The 19,256-nt window shown below is 37.3% G+C and overlaps 1 protein-coding gene and 1 long non-coding RNA gene across 2 annotated transcripts in view; one reads left to right on the top strand and one right to left on the bottom strand.

Annotated features, from left to right (window-relative positions):
- Window positions 1-19,256, top strand: part of LOC134161970 (uncharacterized) — a 182,197-nt gene that overhangs the window by 15,366 nt on the left and 147,575 nt on the right. The window lies entirely within an intron of this gene.
- The window catches only part of GUCY1A2 (guanylate cyclase 1 soluble subunit alpha 2), a 147,070-nt gene continuing 144,068 nt past the window's right edge, over window positions 16,255-19,256 (bottom strand). Inside the window, exon 8 of the mRNA XM_062615353.1 lies at window positions 16,255-18,115. Within this exon, the coding sequence (XP_062471337.1) occupies window positions 17,908-18,115 (208 nt within the window). The 3' untranslated portion in view covers window positions 16,255-17,907. The remainder of the gene's footprint in view (window positions 18,116-19,256) is intronic.

Below are 19,256 nucleotides of genomic sequence, written 5' to 3'. Positions count from 1 at the left end.
GCTGAAGGCATTCCTGCATCCATACAGTCACATAAATAAGCTTTATTGGGCAAAGTGAGATCTCAAAATGTAGTGTTTTAATAGACGAGTAACTCTCCCAGCTCAAGAGACTCCAAGAATTGTCTTTATCACAGTTTCCTGGTTGACACACAGTACTCCCAAATCTATTGTGGACCAGAAATGACTATCATATTCCAGAATTATTCAAATTTCCATCTAAAAATTCTGGAATAATCTTCTGGAATAATTTTGAAGACAGGAATAGACAAAATATCAATCTCTTCTTGGAAAGTGTTCACCAGGCTGAAAGCCAGTTGTGGGAAGGGCAAAAATCCCCAAAATTTTAGGATAGGCTAGACCTTGCTTGGATTTAGTTTAGCTACTTAAAAGGCGAGGACATTCCGTACTGAAATGCCTCTCCTACCAACATTCTGAATTAATTGAAATTCCATTTTCTCCCAGTAACACATTCCACAGAAAAATACTGCAACCAATTCTAGTTAATGGGCTTCTGTAAAAAATAGCAGAGCAGAATGAGTCATGTTCTCAGTTGGGGATATAGAAAAGATGAAGAAGGCATGAAAAAATGGGCAACACAAGCAGCATTTGTAAGGCTGACAACATTACAGCATGCCAGCTGCTTTTGTTCTTGCATTGGTAGCAATGAGCTAGTATTGAGATTTCATTGTAATGTCATCCGTTTTGTAAGTCTGTTCTCCAGGACTGAAATCTGGTTCTGCTCTGTTGTTCTACAGAACCAAGAACTGAACAATCATTGGAAGAAACCAGCCATTATAGTATCATTGAAAGCAGACGTTTTCTTTCCAACAATCTGTTAAATTTAAGAAGCTCTGCCTCAAAACTCCAAAAGTTGAATCAAGAACAAAGGCTTTAGTAAGGTTTTTACATGCCAACAACTATGAAAACTAAAGCTTACAAATCAAGGTATATATACACGATGCGTATTTAAGCATCTAGAATTTTGTTGTAACATATCTTACTAGTTTAACAATACTTTTGGGTTTGTGGTATAAGATGACGTTTGAGAGCTAGGAGTGAAAAAAGGCTCTTTTCCACAAAGAACTTCATTGACTTTCTGGACTGTTTCACTAAACGGGGTTTTAGTATATTTTAATTCAGTTATCCATAGGTAAGTTGTCCACAGAAAAAGAGGAAATGTAAATGATTCATCATGAATTTAATAGACTTTTGCATGATTTATTGATCCAAATATACTGGAAATAACTGGTTGGACATTAAAGGGCAAATGAACTGTTTTTTCTTTAACAGACAATTTGGAAATGAACAGTATAAATAGAACATAATCATCACCACTTCATTTTATGTCATTCCAATATACTGTCAATTTCTTTTCATATACAAATTCAACTTTTTTGTAATCTTGAATACCTAGAAATCTTGTATAATGAAATATGTTATTTACACTATGTATGTCTCACAAATAATTACAAATAAAAAGTATACAAAATGATTAAAATGTATCATTACATGAAAAGCAAGGAAGATATAGTAGATGTTCTGATTAACTATAAATGTTTACATATTTGTACATATATTTGTAATCTGAAATTGCTAGATGATATATCCAGTGATTTTGATAAGGAATACTGGTTCTTATGCCTGCACTACTGGAGAGGAAGCAATATTTTCAGACCTAATGGCCCACTTATTTAAAGAAACATTTATGAAACTTCATAGGGTGAAATGTAGTCATTTTAGAAAACAAAAATAAAATATTTCACATTGTAAAATATAAGCAATTTAGTTCATGCCATACAGGTACATCATATATTAAATCAATACTGTCAGATGGCATTGCAAATAAACCATAACAGAGCTATAACTTTTAAAAAATAAGCAATTCACATGGCATTTGCTTCATAAAATAGCAGATGTACAGTATTATTTACATTGCAAACTGAAGAGATAGTAACCCCATGAAACTGCAGCAAACAAATTGTTCAAAACATTGATCACAGACCTGATTCATAAAATACATAGGAATGGGTGTAGAATGTGTGGAAAAATAAGTCCTTATATATCTGAAATGCTGCATTAGATACTGGGTGTGAGGCTCCCATCTAAAACCACCTGATGAGGTATGGCCACAGCCCCACCACCTTTGCTCACATTTGCAGAAGGCCTGACCAATGCACACTTTGTGTGAGACCCCTGCACCTTTTAAATTACCTGTTTGACAGACCACACGCAGGGCTGCAGCCTGATGGCCCATGTAACTAAGCTTTAAACCCAAGTGCAGGTCAGGGGAAAGTGCTTTTTCCTACTTGTTACACATCAATGTCCCAGACTATGGTTCTGTTTACAGACTGAGCGTTACCCAGCAAATAGAACTCTTGCAGAATCAGACCACAGATGTTTTTGTATAGCAGGGAGTGTAGGATATGGTTTCAATGCTCTTTGAAGACTTCTGGTCCAAACAAGGATTCTTATTAGGTATAATAGGAGTCACACTGTTTCCCTTTGCAAGCATTATCAAGAGATAGGAAGCATGTAACTGTTCAGAACACTGGGTTTCTGGCGTAGCAGTACCAAGGTTTTGACTGCACTGTAAAAGCCTACTTTATTTGTGAAGGCTTAGGACTGCCACTGATCATTCCTGATTCACACGAACATTCAAAGTTCCTACCACAAAACCTTGCTGGAAAGTGAACCTTACTTGCCAAGTCCCAACAGGGTATTTGGATATTGACTATTTTAGCAACAAATCTTTAAACAATGGTTATTAAAAAGGATAGTCATCTCCTGCCCCATGGCAGTATTATAGCTACTCAGAATTAAATTTACCTATGGAAATTCAGATACAATTCCTACGAGACAGATGATAAGTGTTGACCACTGTAATTGAATGGTGCTAGTTCCATACATGACAATGCAAAGAAGGATTAAGAGAACATTAAATTTGATAAATGAGCTCTACCTCACAATCCCCCTCATTTATCTTTATTTTTCTTTTTTCTTCTTTTCTTACGCTCCAGGTAGTTTCCATGACATGAGAGAGTAGGTGGTACAAATCATGTACTCCTGCTAACATCTGAAATTCCAAATGCTGCAACCTCCATGTTTTCCTCAGAATTTGCCAGACTGAAATGCATGACCATGTGTCTGCATCACTGAGCAATGTGTCAACATATGTTGTGCCTACACACACCAACTCTTCAGCACAAGATGAGTCCAGTGCACTTGTAAAGCTGGTCTGTGCCTACCAGTAAAGCAAACATATCCATAGGAAACTTTTCTCACCTGAAATACAGAATTATTCTGTACACGTTTAGTGTGGCTTTCTATCCAGGTTTTCAAGACATTGGGCAGCCCACTTGAAGCTACCAACATGGTTGAAGAAATGTTAAAATATTCCAGACAGACAAACAAAGGTATCATGAAAGGGTACAACAGCTATTCCTTTATGGGAAAGCAAGTCTGCAACATGCTACCAGATGCAGCCTTCACATATGAGAACTCAAATAATGCAAAGACACAGACTTAACCTAATTTTTTATCTTTTTAAGAGATGATGGAAGAAGAGTAATAAATACCATCTGGATGGTATCTTCAGCACCCAGGAGTTTAATTGAACCGGTACATTTCATGTCATGTTATTGCAGTGCTTAGAAACCCAAGATCTACCAGTGACTCTCAGTGACAGCTAAATTAGTGAAAGTCTGGACAGACTTGGCAGCTGGAATGTATTTACTAAGTAACCCATTGAAATAAAGCAGGGAACATTTTTTTCTTTGAAGCTGTATTGGTTTCAAGTGAGAGAATGTGAGGGAAGAAATAAGTATTTTATGAGAAACTGTTACATATATAAGCACAGTTTAATGACAGAAAAAAAAACAACATAACAATTACTTCCCTGTTGTATATTTTTTTTTTAAACCAAATAAACATATTTATCATGTGTAAAATTTCTGAATTTGTCTTCATATTCTCGCTTTTTTTATCACCTCTTCAGTGAATCAGCTCTGAAGTAGAGTTATCCTGGACACAATCAGGAACAAAATGTTCTTCAGTGGAATTTTTCTGAGGAAGCATTTTTTCTGAATATTGTGTTAATAATATGACAAAATTTAATTCATGTGAGCTACCTACCAGAGGACTTCATCAAATAAACTGAGAACTGTTTTGAAGGGAATCTGTAAGACTATTATTATTATTTTTAATCCAGATAATTTCTTCATTACAAGTAGACTTCCAGATAAAATGGGAAGCAAAAATTTGAACAATTTTTGATGAAGGCTGGTGCCAGTGTCTATGCAAAAGCTTCATTAAATAAGTCCATTACAATGACTCAAGAAACTTTGTGAAACTGAATAAGCAATGCAAGATCTTCAGAACTAACTCAGCTGAACCTCAAAGAGGTTTTGTTGTTTTGCTGATAGCGAAAAACTCATAAGTGATATTTTGGATATACTTATCTTTATGAATCAGGTACTGCACAAAGGTCATGAACTGAAATAGCTCATTACTTTTCCCTTTCAAATGCATTAATGGGGAACCAGAGTATGATGGATCCCACCACACACTAACTAGAAGCATGAGCAAAGATTATTTGTTGAATATAGATGTTACTGTTAGTATCTAGACAACTGTTAGTATTTAGACAAGGTAAAACTTCTTTGCTTGGTCTTGTGAAGAACAATAAAACTGGTATTTTGATTAGAAACATTTATATGAATACTAGCCTAAAACTAGAGGCATTGAAATAGAAGATGCTGAGTATATTGCATATTGCTTTTCTTAGAGAGTGTACCTTATGTTTCTAGTATGGTGACAAGCAAGTAAAATCTTTAAGGACAAACTAAAAGGACTTCACTGTAACAAACACCACTAGAGCAGGTTGTACTATGAAAGCAAGATGTCAAGTGACGCGGTTCAGGCATACCATTAAATGATAATTTGGAGTACTCTTAAGAAGGTAAGTTTATCCTTCTGCTATCTGTTAACAGCATGCCTGCATGAGTTTTGTAAAGTTTTTTCTTCTTGTTTGAGGCCTTCAGGGGCTTTAAAATAGGCAAACTATTTGACTGCTGTTACACTTTGCAGGAATCCTATCAACAAAATCTACTCAAAAGGAGGCAGAAATGGAGAACTTAGAAGAATCAATAAAAGCTGGACAGAACAAGGACATTTAACAAATGATTTATTTCTCCTGAAGGTGGTCCAGGCTATTGGCACTGTTTGCATTTGCTAAGAAGAAGCAGCAGCTTAGCAGGAGGAAATCCAGTAAAGGGCTTCACTGATCTTTCCAGCCTGCAAGATTTACAGATGGCATCTGCTTTTGCATTTCCCAGCAACACATGGAGAAGGACCCCTTGCTGTATGCAGGCCTATGTAAACAGTAACTCACAAAACAGTGATTTTAAAACAAGAAGAATAAACTTTAGATTTTTTTTTTTTTCCAAAAGCTTATAGGGTCACAGCTATCAAGATACACATTCTGTTATAAGAAGAGCAGTACAATTAAAAGCTTTTAAGACTGCATGTATTTCACTGCACACACAATTTTCCCATGGCCTACACATATGGCACATCAATTTATTACATAGACTCGTGTTCCCATAGAGGGATTATTACTGAATTCTGCTGCGTTATACTGGTGCTGCAGCCTTGAATAACTATCTCAATGACACAACACAGGCCTGGTTATTACACATATTATGCACTTCAACTGCTTGCAGTCAGAGACATAAATAACAGAACCAAACTTTACTGTTTTGTTTTCAAGTAAGTAAGTCTTTGGTTAATAATAAGCTCAGTTGGCTTGGGGAAGCAATCATAACTGAAATAGTAGTTTTCAATTAGAGGTACTTACTGCAACTTCCAGACCACTAAGACTGCCAAATGAATCCCCAATTAAAAAAAATCAAAATGCACCATGTGATAGTTTGTATGGACTTTGCTTCTGTTGGCAGGTGGATTCCTCTGCTGAATAGCTAGGACAAGTAACGAGACTTTATTTTGCAATTACTCCCTTGGTTTCAGTGTGGGAAGACATTGGTTTATATGCTTTGCTGAGCTGATAGCTCACGGTAAAACTGTAACGTGCAACATCCCTTCTCAGTAGATTGCAAGCTGATGTTTTAAAATAATGTTCAGATTTACATAGCACTAAAATTAATCTATTAACAATTATGCTCACAGAAATATCTAGGCACACCACCTTCCCTCTTCAGCAAATTACTAAAATTAAAATTAATTATCTTTGTATCTGCAAGAAATTTTATATTAACTGCTTCAGTTTGCAAATATCATAGTGCTCTAAACCTTGATAGAGCTCTAGTATTATTTAATGGCAACCAGTATTATTTTAATACTGAGCATTCTTTGTTGATAAAACAAGGTCGTAATCTTATTACTTAGTGCAGAATGTTTGTGCAATTCTCTCCAGCGAAGATTTACAGGACACATTATAAGAGTACTACAGAATTACACAAACAGCATTTTCACCCAGGGGAGACAGATTGGTCCACTTCCACAGGAGTACAGGCTTTGAGGTGGGCAATATTCATATTTTAGGAATAGCAAAGATTTTTATCCAACTTGTGAACAGAGAAGTTTGAAACAAGACACTCAGGAATTCTCAGCATTCATAAAGCTGAAATTAAAACTGCACTGCACTGAACTGCTCCTACCCTTTCTTTGGCTCTCAATAAATGACAGACCACCAATATAGGCTCGTAATTCCTACTAAAAATTGCCACTCCTAAAACTGAGCAGCATGAACTCAGGCGAACATCTATCTTCCTACAATAATACAAGTTTTTTACTGATACCTAACAATTACCCTCACATATGTCTGATCCCATTATTGCAGCTCTTTTGTCACCATCTTAGACAGGAATGAGACCTCAGTTTTTACACTGGCAACACTGAAATCAAAGGGAAAACTCCGAAGATACAACATTTAGGCATCAAAGATTAATCGTCATCTACGGTTCTCTGCAGAGGAAATGAAGACAATCTGAATAAATTGCCAGTTAGATCACCAATTTCAGAATTGCAACAAGCTCCTGGAAGAAAGTGTTAAACAAGTATCAGCACTATGAGATTTTCCATTCATGGTTTCATGAATTTCATGGGGTTTCCACTAGATGGGAGAGTCAGGATCACAGTGACAGACATCTGGAGAACTGTTACCAGTTCTAGGCGAGATACTGCATGCAAAGTTCAATTTGTCTACAAAGGCTTTGGGAAGAGACTGAACTATGACTTGATAGGCTCAGGCTGTGAAGTTAATGCCAATAAAACTAGCTTGTTGGCAAAAGTTTCTCCTAATAATGAATTTATCCCACTGAAACAAATATAAATGACTGGAATATTTTTAGTAACATTCAGTTCCTTTTTAAAGTTGGACAAGGGCAGAGCAAAGTGGCATAGAGAATAAGGGCATTATGTGTGGCTGTGAAACGTGTGGACTCTCTGGGATGGTGGTCTGAAACAGATTAACATTTGTGTGTTGCACCAGTGGATTGCACAATCAGATTACACACAGCCTTTTCAAAATACTGCGGAAACCTGCAAAGATGAATTGCAGAATTCTAGTAAACTGGGAAAGGTTAAAATCAAATCAAGAAGGGTATGAAGTAAATCCTAGCAGTGGAGCCCTGGGCTCTAATATAACTGAGTTGTAGTGACTGAAGAGATAACGATGATCATACCTTTCACTGAAGCAAGGATGGATGCCAAAGATGCATGATTTGGTTCAGTGCAATCCCAAGAACAGGTGACAATATATCCATAATATCTCATAATAGCTATCAAACACAGCACTGTCCACAGATTTTGTATTTTTTATTCCTATTTTTCTACATATTTTACCAGTCATATTATGTTCTATAGACGTATGCCATGAAATGCGTACATAATGTGTAGGATGTGCAAAGCAGATAACTGCTAATGCTGCTTATCCTGACATTCCTATTTCACAAATGAACCTTAACACTGTAGTAATAATGGTACATGGTGAATGACAGACAAATGGTATTGCTGCTACTTAAATCCCAAAATCAAGATTACTGTTGACCTTTCTTACAATGATAACCAAAGGTTTCTGCAAGAACTGAATATGCAAAAAAGGACTCTATAAGATATCTGAAAGACGAGCATAAATAATTTAACAAATATCTTTCACAGTGATTAGATTTGCTGACAGTTATTATTTGTACCCTACACTTGTCAATGCCTCAGATCTGAAATGCAGAGACTTTATGAAAGATGCACAGAAAAGTCACACACTATAGAAAGAAATTCTAAAGAAAATGATGAAAGTTAATCCTGAGTGATATACAAGTCTGTTTCTGGATATAAAAGTAAAAAGAATTACTTAAGTCATAGTATAAACTGCATCCAACTACAGTCTTCAGCTTGCAGAACTTTTCACCACACAGGCTGATGCTCCCTGTTTGCAGTGGAGTGCTGCTCCTTCAAGGTCATACACAGTACAGTGGAATTGCTCTGCTATGGAAAATAAGTAACTGAAGAATAAAGAAGTGTTCTGTGTTTTTCTTTTTCCTTTTTTTTTTTTTTTAAGTCTAAGCAAGTAGTAATACAAATCCATAAAAGGATGGCATAAGAGAGAATTCTTTAAAATGCAGATGCTTGGTGTAATGAAAAATAATTACCCACTTTTTACTAAACATATTCTGAGGTCTGGAAACTTGGTTTTGCTGTAGCTCTGTTATTAGATTTGGTCTTTGGGAGTTTAGTTTTTGTTTTTCAGTTGAATAAGTTTAGCAATTATCCCTCTCTCTCCACTCCCCCGCTTGCAAAGAAGATTAAAATGTTAAGCCAAAGACTCTCATTTTTCAGTATTAAGATAATGGCTTTAAAATAATGGCTTTCACTGCCTAACTAGAGGTACATGACTTTGAAAAGAACTGTGGCCAAACTGATTTAGTAAATAAAGCAACAGCTGCAAGGTGGATCTGGAAGGCGAATAAAACAGGACCAAGACTAAACCCTGTCATCCTTCCAGCTGGTGATTCAGATTATTTTTTTTAATGTAATTTTACAGGTAACTTGCTTTGAGTTGAGCTTTTTTTTTTTGTTGTTTTTACTCCAGATATTATTTTGATATACCTTCACCTCTGTTACTGAATTCATCCTTCTCTGGCAAGTGCATAATGACTATTTTTAGGTCTATGAGCTACTAATCCAGTTTCTCTAACAACTGCAATTTGTTGGAAGAAATGACTAGTGTTATGTTGTCTCAGAGCTATGAGCCCATTTGAGAAATTAACTTCTTAGCTGACCTTTAAAGCAAGCGAGGATAACGTGCCTGTGATTCCTCAGGATTTGGATTTCTTTATCACAGCAGTGTGTATGAGACGGGATGCTCCTGCTGTACAACTTTGCCTCTCTGTTTTGTTTTCCTGGTAATTACAGAAACTGTTTACTCTACATGGAAAATCTGCAAGTTTTCTCAGCTCTTGAGGACAATACTGTTTCTAATTCCTTTTCTCTGGAGAGAGTGACAGTTCACAGTGTGGAAGGACTGCATACTATTGCTTCTTCCCAAGAAGAACTTTCCCACGGCCTTCCTAACCATGACTGTGGGGAAAAACACCACAGATGTCTAAGGATCAGAATGGCAATTGCAAACACAACAGAGAAGAATGGAAGCGGTATAGCAGAGTGGCTGCCCTCATCCTTTTTGGTTCAGAGCCCAACCCAAGATTCTGTAGGAGAATCTGGGTACTCAAAGTGAGTAACAACACAAGTACAATTTAGGACAGCTCAGACAGAAGCTGCAGTTACTAGTGAGGGAACGTTCAGCCAGCATCTTCCCTTCTGTTCCCCTGTTCTTTCCCAAGTGATTGCAGACACCAACCTATACACTATTTCAGACAAAAAAAGAAAGAGGTGAGAAAAAACAACCATGCCAGTGTTAAGAAAATCAGATATCCATTCCTGAGAGGCATGGACTCCTCATGTTGCTTGCTAACAGCCACTATTCTGAAGCAGTAAATAATGTGAGTGAGATATGCTCAGGTATGGTGAGACGGCTTTTGGTGGAGCCTATAGGAGTAGCACACCAGTATTATCTTAGATCAGAAGTGGGGAGCTTGAAACAATCACAGATTGTTAGCTTTTAGTTGAAAGGAATATTCTTTTAATTAGGAAGACACATTAGGAAGAGCATTTAAAGCCTTGCATTGAGATGCAGTTTATCTCTTCATACAATCTAAAAGAGCTGAGTTAAATCTATGCCTTACCTAACACTATCTGTTTGGCATTTTTGCATAGGGTGCTTAGTGCAATACTGCTCTCCCTGAAATTAACTATAAACAACTGCTGGTTGAATGTGCTTTGAAAACTCCATATATAGGACTGTATGAACTGTAGGTTGTATCATAGACTTAGCATCTTTTTGTTGTTATACAACAGTCTTCTAAGATTTCTTTCAGTTTAGGCATTTCTCAACAATATTTACTCACAAAGCAGAAGACATTTTTTTTTAAAGTGCTGTATCCCTATATATTTTTTAAAAGGCATTCTTACTATCCTCCAAATTTCTACCAGCTGGCAAAGTGCCTCACTTGTACTGTTCCACATCTAATTTTGTATTGAGTATCAAAATTTCAGAAAAGTAAAATGATAAAAATTGTGACATTCTTCTTTGCATTTTGCATTTAAAATTTTTAGACTTTCTCCCCCCTTCCCGAATTTTCTCCACAACTATACATCTAAATTTAATTTAATATACAAAGCTTTTCCTTCTTTGAAAATAGTGCATTCTCACACAATTCCACTAAAACTCTAAGGATTATGGATTCTAAAGTTCATCCTAATGCCTTGAGAGTTCATGACATTACCTACAGCGCTCTCCTGCATTTTGCGTCATACCCAGAATACTCTCTGGGTCATCCAACTTTTAAATACACGAAAGCTGAGAATCAGCAGCATATCTGTATACAGCAGCTCTCTCCTTCACACATACTTCACTTTCTTCAGATGCTTTCTCTCTGTTGGCTTCTTACCTATATACTTTCAGGACCTGTGAAAACTTTCTGGAGAGGGATGCTTACACACTTAAACACTGGAAAGCATGTGGGACTTGGCTTTGAGTTGTAATGTAAAGAAAGTAAGACTCAGGTTGACACTCCCTCAGTAGGTGACCTAATATGGATGGAGGTAGCTGGACAGTGCTTTCTCACTTAGGATACCCTAGAACATCATAAAGGCGGCCAACGAGTCTCATTCCTATTCCACAGCAATGTATCTGGGACCTTCACCTTGGAAAAAAGGTGTAAAAACCTGCATAAATTAGATACGATTCCACATTTCATCATCCAGCACAGGTTAGCATTGTGAAAATGTACCTTTGTTGCTGGTTGGATATTTAGAATTCACTTTCATACAGCATTCCAAGTGAATATAAGTAATACATATTATAACCCACACTTCCAAAAATTATTTAGGCATGCAGAACCTCAGGATCATTCTGCAAAGTTGGGTTCAACCCTCAGAAAGAGGTTGTGTTTAAGCAGAGAAAATGGGATTGAGAAGTATGCCCCTTATTTTGAAAATTCTACCTCCTCCTCCTTCGCAAATACAAATAACTGAACCAGGCAGCTGTGAGCTTTAAATGTACAGTTTCAGAATGATCTCTAAGCAGTCAGAAATGCCATATAAACTTTTAAAATAAACATACCTGTCCATACCTCTTTCTTTTTTTCCATATGGTGTTCTTTCAAGCAATGGTTCATTTTTAAAAGAACTCTCCATAATTATTTATCCATAACATATTCTTCTGCAATAACTTCAGAAACTCTGATATTGATTTAGTAGAATATTCCAGTCCCATTATGGAAGAAAAACCCAATCTTTTAGAGGTATACTGGTAATAAACAAATGCCAAAATGGATTAAACAGTATTCCTCATTACTGAGTATCAATTACTTTTACCATATATTTACTATTGTGTATAAAGCAGACGTTAACCTTTATATATATCTGCCTGTTTTATGCCTCCTATTTATCTTACATACATTACTGGTACTGCTGTTTCTAGGATGCTACTTCTACTGCTGCATCTAGTCTTACTCAGTGGGCAGCCTTTAAAATACTCTGCTTATAACTAAAACTCTTTACTAATTCTGGTCTAGAGTTCTGATTTTGCTCTTCATTATTTAAGTCAGTAGCAACATATATTTTTAGAAAACTAACAGAAACACAATACCTCACAAAATCAAATTATTCCACTACATACTCTTCTCTCTATGGGGAACAGGATGGAAGGACTAACAATACATGACAGCATCTTATTCTGCCATTTAATCTTCTGCTAAAAGATGGTTTGTTAAGGTGATAGGTGTTTTCCAACAATCTACACAGAATAGATTAGCATGACCTAGAGCTTCAAGAGTTATCATTAGTGAGTATTGCTATGGAATAATTATCTAGAAAACAAGCAGCTCAATGTGAGACTTCCTGCTAATGGAAAGTTAATTTTGGGCTTACAAATTCACAAAAGTACAAAAATGTATTTTAATGATAACCTGGCAACTATCTCTTTGCTCTTTAGAATTTATGTATTTTATTACCATCTTTGCTACAGGATAACAAGGTTTATGTAGGCATTTCAGCATATAGTTCAGGTGAAGGTGGCACACAGGTTTTGCATAACTGGGCTAGGAGCTCTAAGCTCAAAAGCTTTTCTAAACCTTAATGTCCTAATGGCATCCAGGAGTTACAAGGAAGAGGTTTCCAGAAGGAAGAGATTACCAGAACTGCATTTGCCCCTGTTCTCAACTGTCCCCACAGCTACTCTATAAAACCTTTATTTATTTTGGAATAGTGTTCAAGACCAGGTTGGACGAGGCCTTGGGTGACATGGTTTAGTGTGAGCTGTCCCTGTCCACGGCAGGGGGGTTGGAACTAGATGATCTTAAGGTCCTTTCCAACCCTAACTATTCTATGATTCTATGCTTATCTATCCCTGTGCCACTTAGTTTGATCCAACTTCTTTTGACCAATGCAAAACTCTGAAAAGCACCAAGACTAGAGGATATGAGACACAGCACTTGGTCTGTTAAGAACTTAATTCACTGGGATCAATCTCATTTATCTTGGCCATCTTGAAAAATAAATATTTAATCTAATACTTCCATCCTGTTCCCCTGTCTAATCTAAGTTTGCCATCTGTGGTCACAGAGGAAGTTAGTCAGGGATTTAGGCAGCCTCTTGCTATGTCTAGAGCAGAAGAGACAAGTGCCTGAAGCACTTACCTGTCCCTGTCTTCAGATGAAACTTGGTTTTTGGAATGCTTAAGCCAAAGTGGGCCAGTTTCCCTAGTTTCACTGTTTTGCTTGCTTTCCTGCATGATTAACAGCAAAGCCACAAAAGATCAATCCTGTATATGAGGTTAAAGAATTTACAGATTTTTGTTATAAGGCTGTTCATGCATTGCAAATTAGTAACATGGTTAAGGAGTAACTCCTAGCTGTACAGATAAATCTAGTGCTTGGGAAAGTCAAAAACATGCCACAGACTATTATTTTACTGACTTCTCCACCCAAACCCACCAGTGACAACTTGCTTTATGGTCTTCTTCTTCTCTAAGGATGTGTGTGCCTACCGTGTCACTGAAACAGTTTTGTCTGGGCTGCAAAGAGAAAGAACAGCCCTTTAATCCCTGTTATTCTTTAGATATAAACAGCCATGTCAACCACAAATGCTAGTAAGAACAATAACAGGAATTACTGTCTATGTCAATACAAGATGCTAAGGGCAGGAAAGTGGAGGTCTTCTGAAGAGCAGAAGCTTGACCTAGAGCAGGAAATAGAATGCAACACTAGCAGGGGACAATCAGCTCCTGCCTGACGAGTCTTCTGCACACTCAGAATCCTGAATCCTCAATCCTTCCACAGCCTCTACTGTCACTGGCACCCTCAATACAACTAAAGCACTATGGATAATGTATTATCCATTGAAGGAAGGGAACCAAATGTTTCTGAGATTGACAACCTATTTTATGCTTCTTTTATTGCTAGCATGTTGCTATTTCCAACACTACACATGTATAATTTTGCAAAAGATAACCAGAACTTCAAACAGAAGCCAGAAGCTCCAACATTGCCTTAGGACAGCAAATTAGCTCTCCTCAGTGAGCTCTGAACACTCAGCAGAGGTGAGGTAGTGGCCAGGGACTGGAACAGGAAAACCCAGAAAATGACAAAAATTCATGATGCTGCTTTTGAATTACAGACTTTGTGACAAGACAGTTTTCATGCAGTCAGTGCCAGCTGAGGAATCTGAAAGCCACTCATCAGCTAAACCTGCCCCAACAAAAGGTGCAGGTTTCATACTAATTTGTAATTCAACACAGCAGTTCTGGGTGTTTGGTTTTTTGCATTTATTTTTAAATCATCTGGAAGAAGGATCTATTCAGTGGAAAAAATATACAATGTGAAATTGATTAGCATCAATTGAGTTTGAGCCTCAGCGCAGTGCTGATACTTTTAAATGCATGCGACATGTCATAGCTCTGCACTGCTTGCTGTATACAGAAAAAAATTAAAGAGGGACTGTCTTGGGTTTATGTCCATTAATGGAAAACAGATAAGAGGTAGTTATGCACCTCATACTGCTGTTGGGCTTCATAGGGAACACTGTATGCACAGGAGGAGACAGCACTGTGAAATGGCACATGAAATGCAATAGGACTGGCTAATGACTCAAAGATTTTTTTTTTTGGAATATGCAATTTCCATACAAGATTTCCAAGGTTTTAAAAGCTTTAGCTTTCTATTTGCAGAGGCATGTTTCCAGGCTCCAAAACGCCTTTCCAAACAGACTCAGTTCTGAAACTGGATGTGGGAATGAGTAGTGAAGCCAAAACCACAACCACAGTTAATGACTATTATCTTTTTGGAATTAAGAAATAAATATTCTGTGGGATCCTGCAATAAAACCACACTTTAACAGTCCTGCTAGCAGCAATTCTCCCATGCATATACTTTTGTCTTTGAATGGTAGATATTACCAGAGTGATGCAGAACAAGATTTATCTACCACTCTACCGCTTCCATCACTATTTGCTTCTTGCTCTGGGTTCCTATCCTCTAGGCACTGCATCACCTGTGTGTGATGGGGAATTCAAGCAGATGGAAAAATCTGACACATGATCTGCAAAAAGTGCTGGGGGGGGGGGGGGGGGTGTGCTGGAAGACAGGGGGAATGACTGGTGCCTCTGCTTACTTAGGCATCATGACTTCTGTATGAGAAGTTGGCCACTGGGTCTGCGTCTGTGGTCAGTCCATGGTGTCTAGTCCCTGTGAGCCTGGAGCAGAGGGAAGGTGCACAGAAAAAGTTTGCAGCAAAGAGACTGATGACGCCAGGTAGTGTTCTCGCATCATACTTCCTTTGCCTTGTATAGGTAATATGCAGATCTCCTTCCTCTGTCTTCAGAGAGGATAGATTTGTTTTGTGCAGAAACTCAAGACAGCAGATGTTGCTACTTGCAGATACGTGAAGAAACAGAGGAGTGTAAATTCTACATCAGAGGAACAAATGTGTTGCTGCCCTTCCAGTGGTGAAACATGAACTTTGTTCCATTTATGATTCTTGCATTGTCTCACTGATGTTCCCAGGGAAAAAAAAATGCACGCTACATCCTGTGTAAATACAAACTAATGGCTATAGGCTGAGTCATCCTACACAGAAAATTCTCAGATCAGTAGTTTGGATGGAAATTCTGCAAACACAAGCTCAAACAGTTTTTGTTAAGTCATTTCTCAGATAGGCAGTAGAGTTGCAGATGTTGTTTATCAAGGCAGATAAAAGATTAATTCCTCCAAACCCAAGGATGCACTAATATCAGTGGAAGAAATCTTTAAGATCAGTGTCCCTTTAGAAAGTAAGGGAATTTACATTCGAGTACATTCCTAGGCTAATTCCCATGCATCTACCCTCTTCAGGCAAGAAAAACACCACCCCTACATAATACATTCAGATGTCCTCTACATGCTGAGGTCTGTATAGGTTCAAGAAAATGCTTTCTCAACCAGAAAGGCTTCAAGGAAAGGAAGCCTGAAACACATTCAGCACAAGCTAGTGGTGTCATTCTGACTTACTTGCACTCTGAAATGGGCTACTCCTCAAAGGGAAAAAATACAGCACTGTCATTCCCTCCACAGAAAGGTATAATTGGATAATCTGGACATGTGGTGCAACTAATTTACTTATTTTCAAAAGATGCCTCAAGTTATGACTACTATAATTTCTGTTCTGGATTACAGAAATGCAGATCTCACGCCTCCTAGTGCTGTTTAAAGTCTTACCTTAGATTTCAGTGAGCTTTGATCAGGTCCATGTAAAACTAAGACACTTTGGAATCACTGCACAAGTATCAACTAACAGTCTGCAACAGCAGAACTACGTTGGCCCACTTTAGAATGACTGTAAGGAAGAGCACCTGCAGAAGAAACCTGGCTGCTATTAGCTTTGAAAAGGAACACCTGAGAAATAAAAAAATGCCAGAAAATGTGCCTATTAGGGGACAGATCCACATCTTGTTTCAACTGAATTAATTGAAGAAAATAAAGCTATATTAATTTTAAACAACAAAGAACTGGCCTCTTTTTTTTTTTTTTAATTGATATGGACTCATCTAAATCTTGAACTGCCATTTGGATAAAACCTTAGGAAGCACTGCCTTCCCCTTTTCATTATTTTTTTGGTCTACATTAGATAAAGTAGGGGACCTTTCAGCCAATCCAGTAATAGAGGAAATTCCCAGATGAACATTATTAATAAGAGATGGGATTTTCAATTATAATTTTACTAGGAACACAAGTCCTATAAAAAAAAAATATGGAAAAACAGTATTCAGTGAGCTCCCAGTGTCTTCTGGAATTCCTCACAATAAGTTTTCACAAGATCATTTTTTTAAAAAGTCCAGGACTTTTACCAAAATTCAGTTTGGCTGATAATTTCATGGGAAACAAGCTCCACTGAGCAGAACTCTGTCTGTCAACACATTGACCTTCTACACTTTGTTTGCATTGTCCTGGAATGTCTGGACATACAGCACTGTAGGGAAAATAAATACTGAACATTATTTTATATAAGCAAGACAATGCTCACCTAAAGCTTTTGCACAAAACTCAGGTAAAGAGACTTACCAAAGTGGTGTGGGGTTTTTTTGTAAAATATTATTTTTGTTGCCTCAAAAGTCAAAAAATGACTTTTCCCACTTGTATAACAATAAGGTTTGATAGGTAGAATGTATGAAATATACAGTAGCTTCTTCTGAAAGCTACCTAAGTTCACTCATCTTACAGTATGTGGAATGTAATAATCCAGAAAGAGAAATATGTATAAAAATAGGTAAAATTACTACAATATTTGTATTGAATTATAATTCCTCCTGACAGGAAGGTTACAACAGGTCTACAGTATATGTATGAAATGTTTGTTCATAAAGTTAAAAAACATCATTACCTTACTGAAGAACACATTAAATGTAGGAATGCATAATCAGAACTGACTCTCAATTCTGCTTAGCTGGTGCAAATCTACAGAGAACCATTATCCTGTCTGCACAAAACAAAACCAACCTCCAATTTGAGAGTTGGGATTTTTCTGTTTTGTTTGTTGTTTGCCATAGAGGGGCCAGACTGAAGTTTATGAAAGAAATTCCTCTGGAAGTGGAAGTATGTTGCTTAATTTTTTTTTCCCTATCTCCACTTTGTTACTGACAATGACCACCCACCTTTTTAAATGATTATTGCCTGACATTACATGGAGCTTTCACTGCTTGTTCAGAGCATGGCAGTGAAACAGAAAGAACCTCTAGCTCCCCTGTCATGACCCATTTCTGGGCTTGTGCTTTTTTGACAAGTCTTTGATCTGCAGCAGGCCTCATAGGCTAGTCTCCCGGAGAAACATGGTGCCAATGTTGTAAGAAACCTTTCTCATTCTGGCAGATGAGATGGAGGGTTTTGGCGGCTTCTGACCACTTCTGACCTCGAGGAAGTAACAGATCCCAGGAATTTCCTTTGGAAAGTTTTCTGGAAGCTCTTCACGGGAACGAGGGATGAAAACAAAATTTTCTTCCTTTTTCAAAAGCCTGGAAAAAAACAACCAGACAAAAGGACATAAAACCTGTAAACCACAGTAAAGAAACATCTCTCTGGAAGAGACTGATCCTATGCATTCCTAAGTTAAAAATTACTTGAAAGTATTATGTTACACCCAAAAAAGCCTCAGGATCCTTGGCTGATACATATTAACTTAACATCATCAACTTCAAGGAGCTTTGTTGACTGAGATAAGCTAAGGATATGGCCCAGATAACCACACTCTCTGAAAATCAGTGTTAGGATTCAGAAAGTCGTATATCAGAAAGGGAATCAAATTCATAATATTTTTTTATCCATAATGTGTCATTTGGCTCAGTTAAAACACACCAGTCTTGCTAGATGTGCAGAAATCAACATTTCAGGGTGATGACTATCACCAGGTCTCCTGCTGGAAAGAAGGTATGAAGGTGACAGTCTCACAGGTGGTCACTTTGTGCCCTTCTTGTACTCAGTAGTATTATATTTCATAAATTGGTTTCAAACACAGCAAATACAGCTTCAGTAAAACCCAGAATTAAATCTGACACTATTCATCAGAGGTACCCAGGGGTTTAATCTGGGACTCCTGGTTGGGGTCAAAAAGGGATACAGGTTCACAGGAGTCATGAAGCAATGAAGTGTCTGGCTAGATCTGGACTTGCAAAATAAAGAAAATGACTGTATACATTTTCTTTTTGTTTCCAGTAAATTGAATAGGCATACTCAATCCCTTGCAGCATTGAAACGAGCAGTTTTTAGGTAATGGAAATTCTGATATACAAAAGTATTCTTCATATTTTCCATTCCCAAGACATTTATTCTTTCTCTCAATCAATTTGAAGATCAAAAGCATCAGTGGGAAGATCTTCATTAGCTTCAGTGGATTTTGCAATACGTTGCTTATTTAATGTCTCAAAAGATTACTTCTGGAAAGTAAATGAATGAATGAATCCTGTTGCCAGCCAAATTTTCCAGGATTCTCAGTTCATCTAAAGGCACTTCTTTACTAAATGTTTTTCATGGGTTTTGGCTGAGACAGTCTGTGTGAGCTCATTGAAATATAAAGTCTTTTTCTTCCCAGTCTTTAAATAATGTTAGTTACAAATCCAACAATGTTTCTGCCTTTGAACTTCTGTGGAGGTCTTTGTT

This window comes from Pezoporus occidentalis, unplaced genomic scaffold (genome assembly GCF_034315485.1).
Source record: "Pezoporus occidentalis ecotype Australia unplaced genomic scaffold, CSIRO_AGI_Poc_V1 ctg18, whole genome shotgun sequence".
Lineage (NCBI taxonomy): Eukaryota > Metazoa > Chordata > Aves > Psittaciformes > Psittacidae > Pezoporus > Pezoporus occidentalis.
The sequence above is the reverse complement of the archived record's forward strand: the minus strand, read 5'-3'. Positions and strand labels throughout refer to the sequence as shown.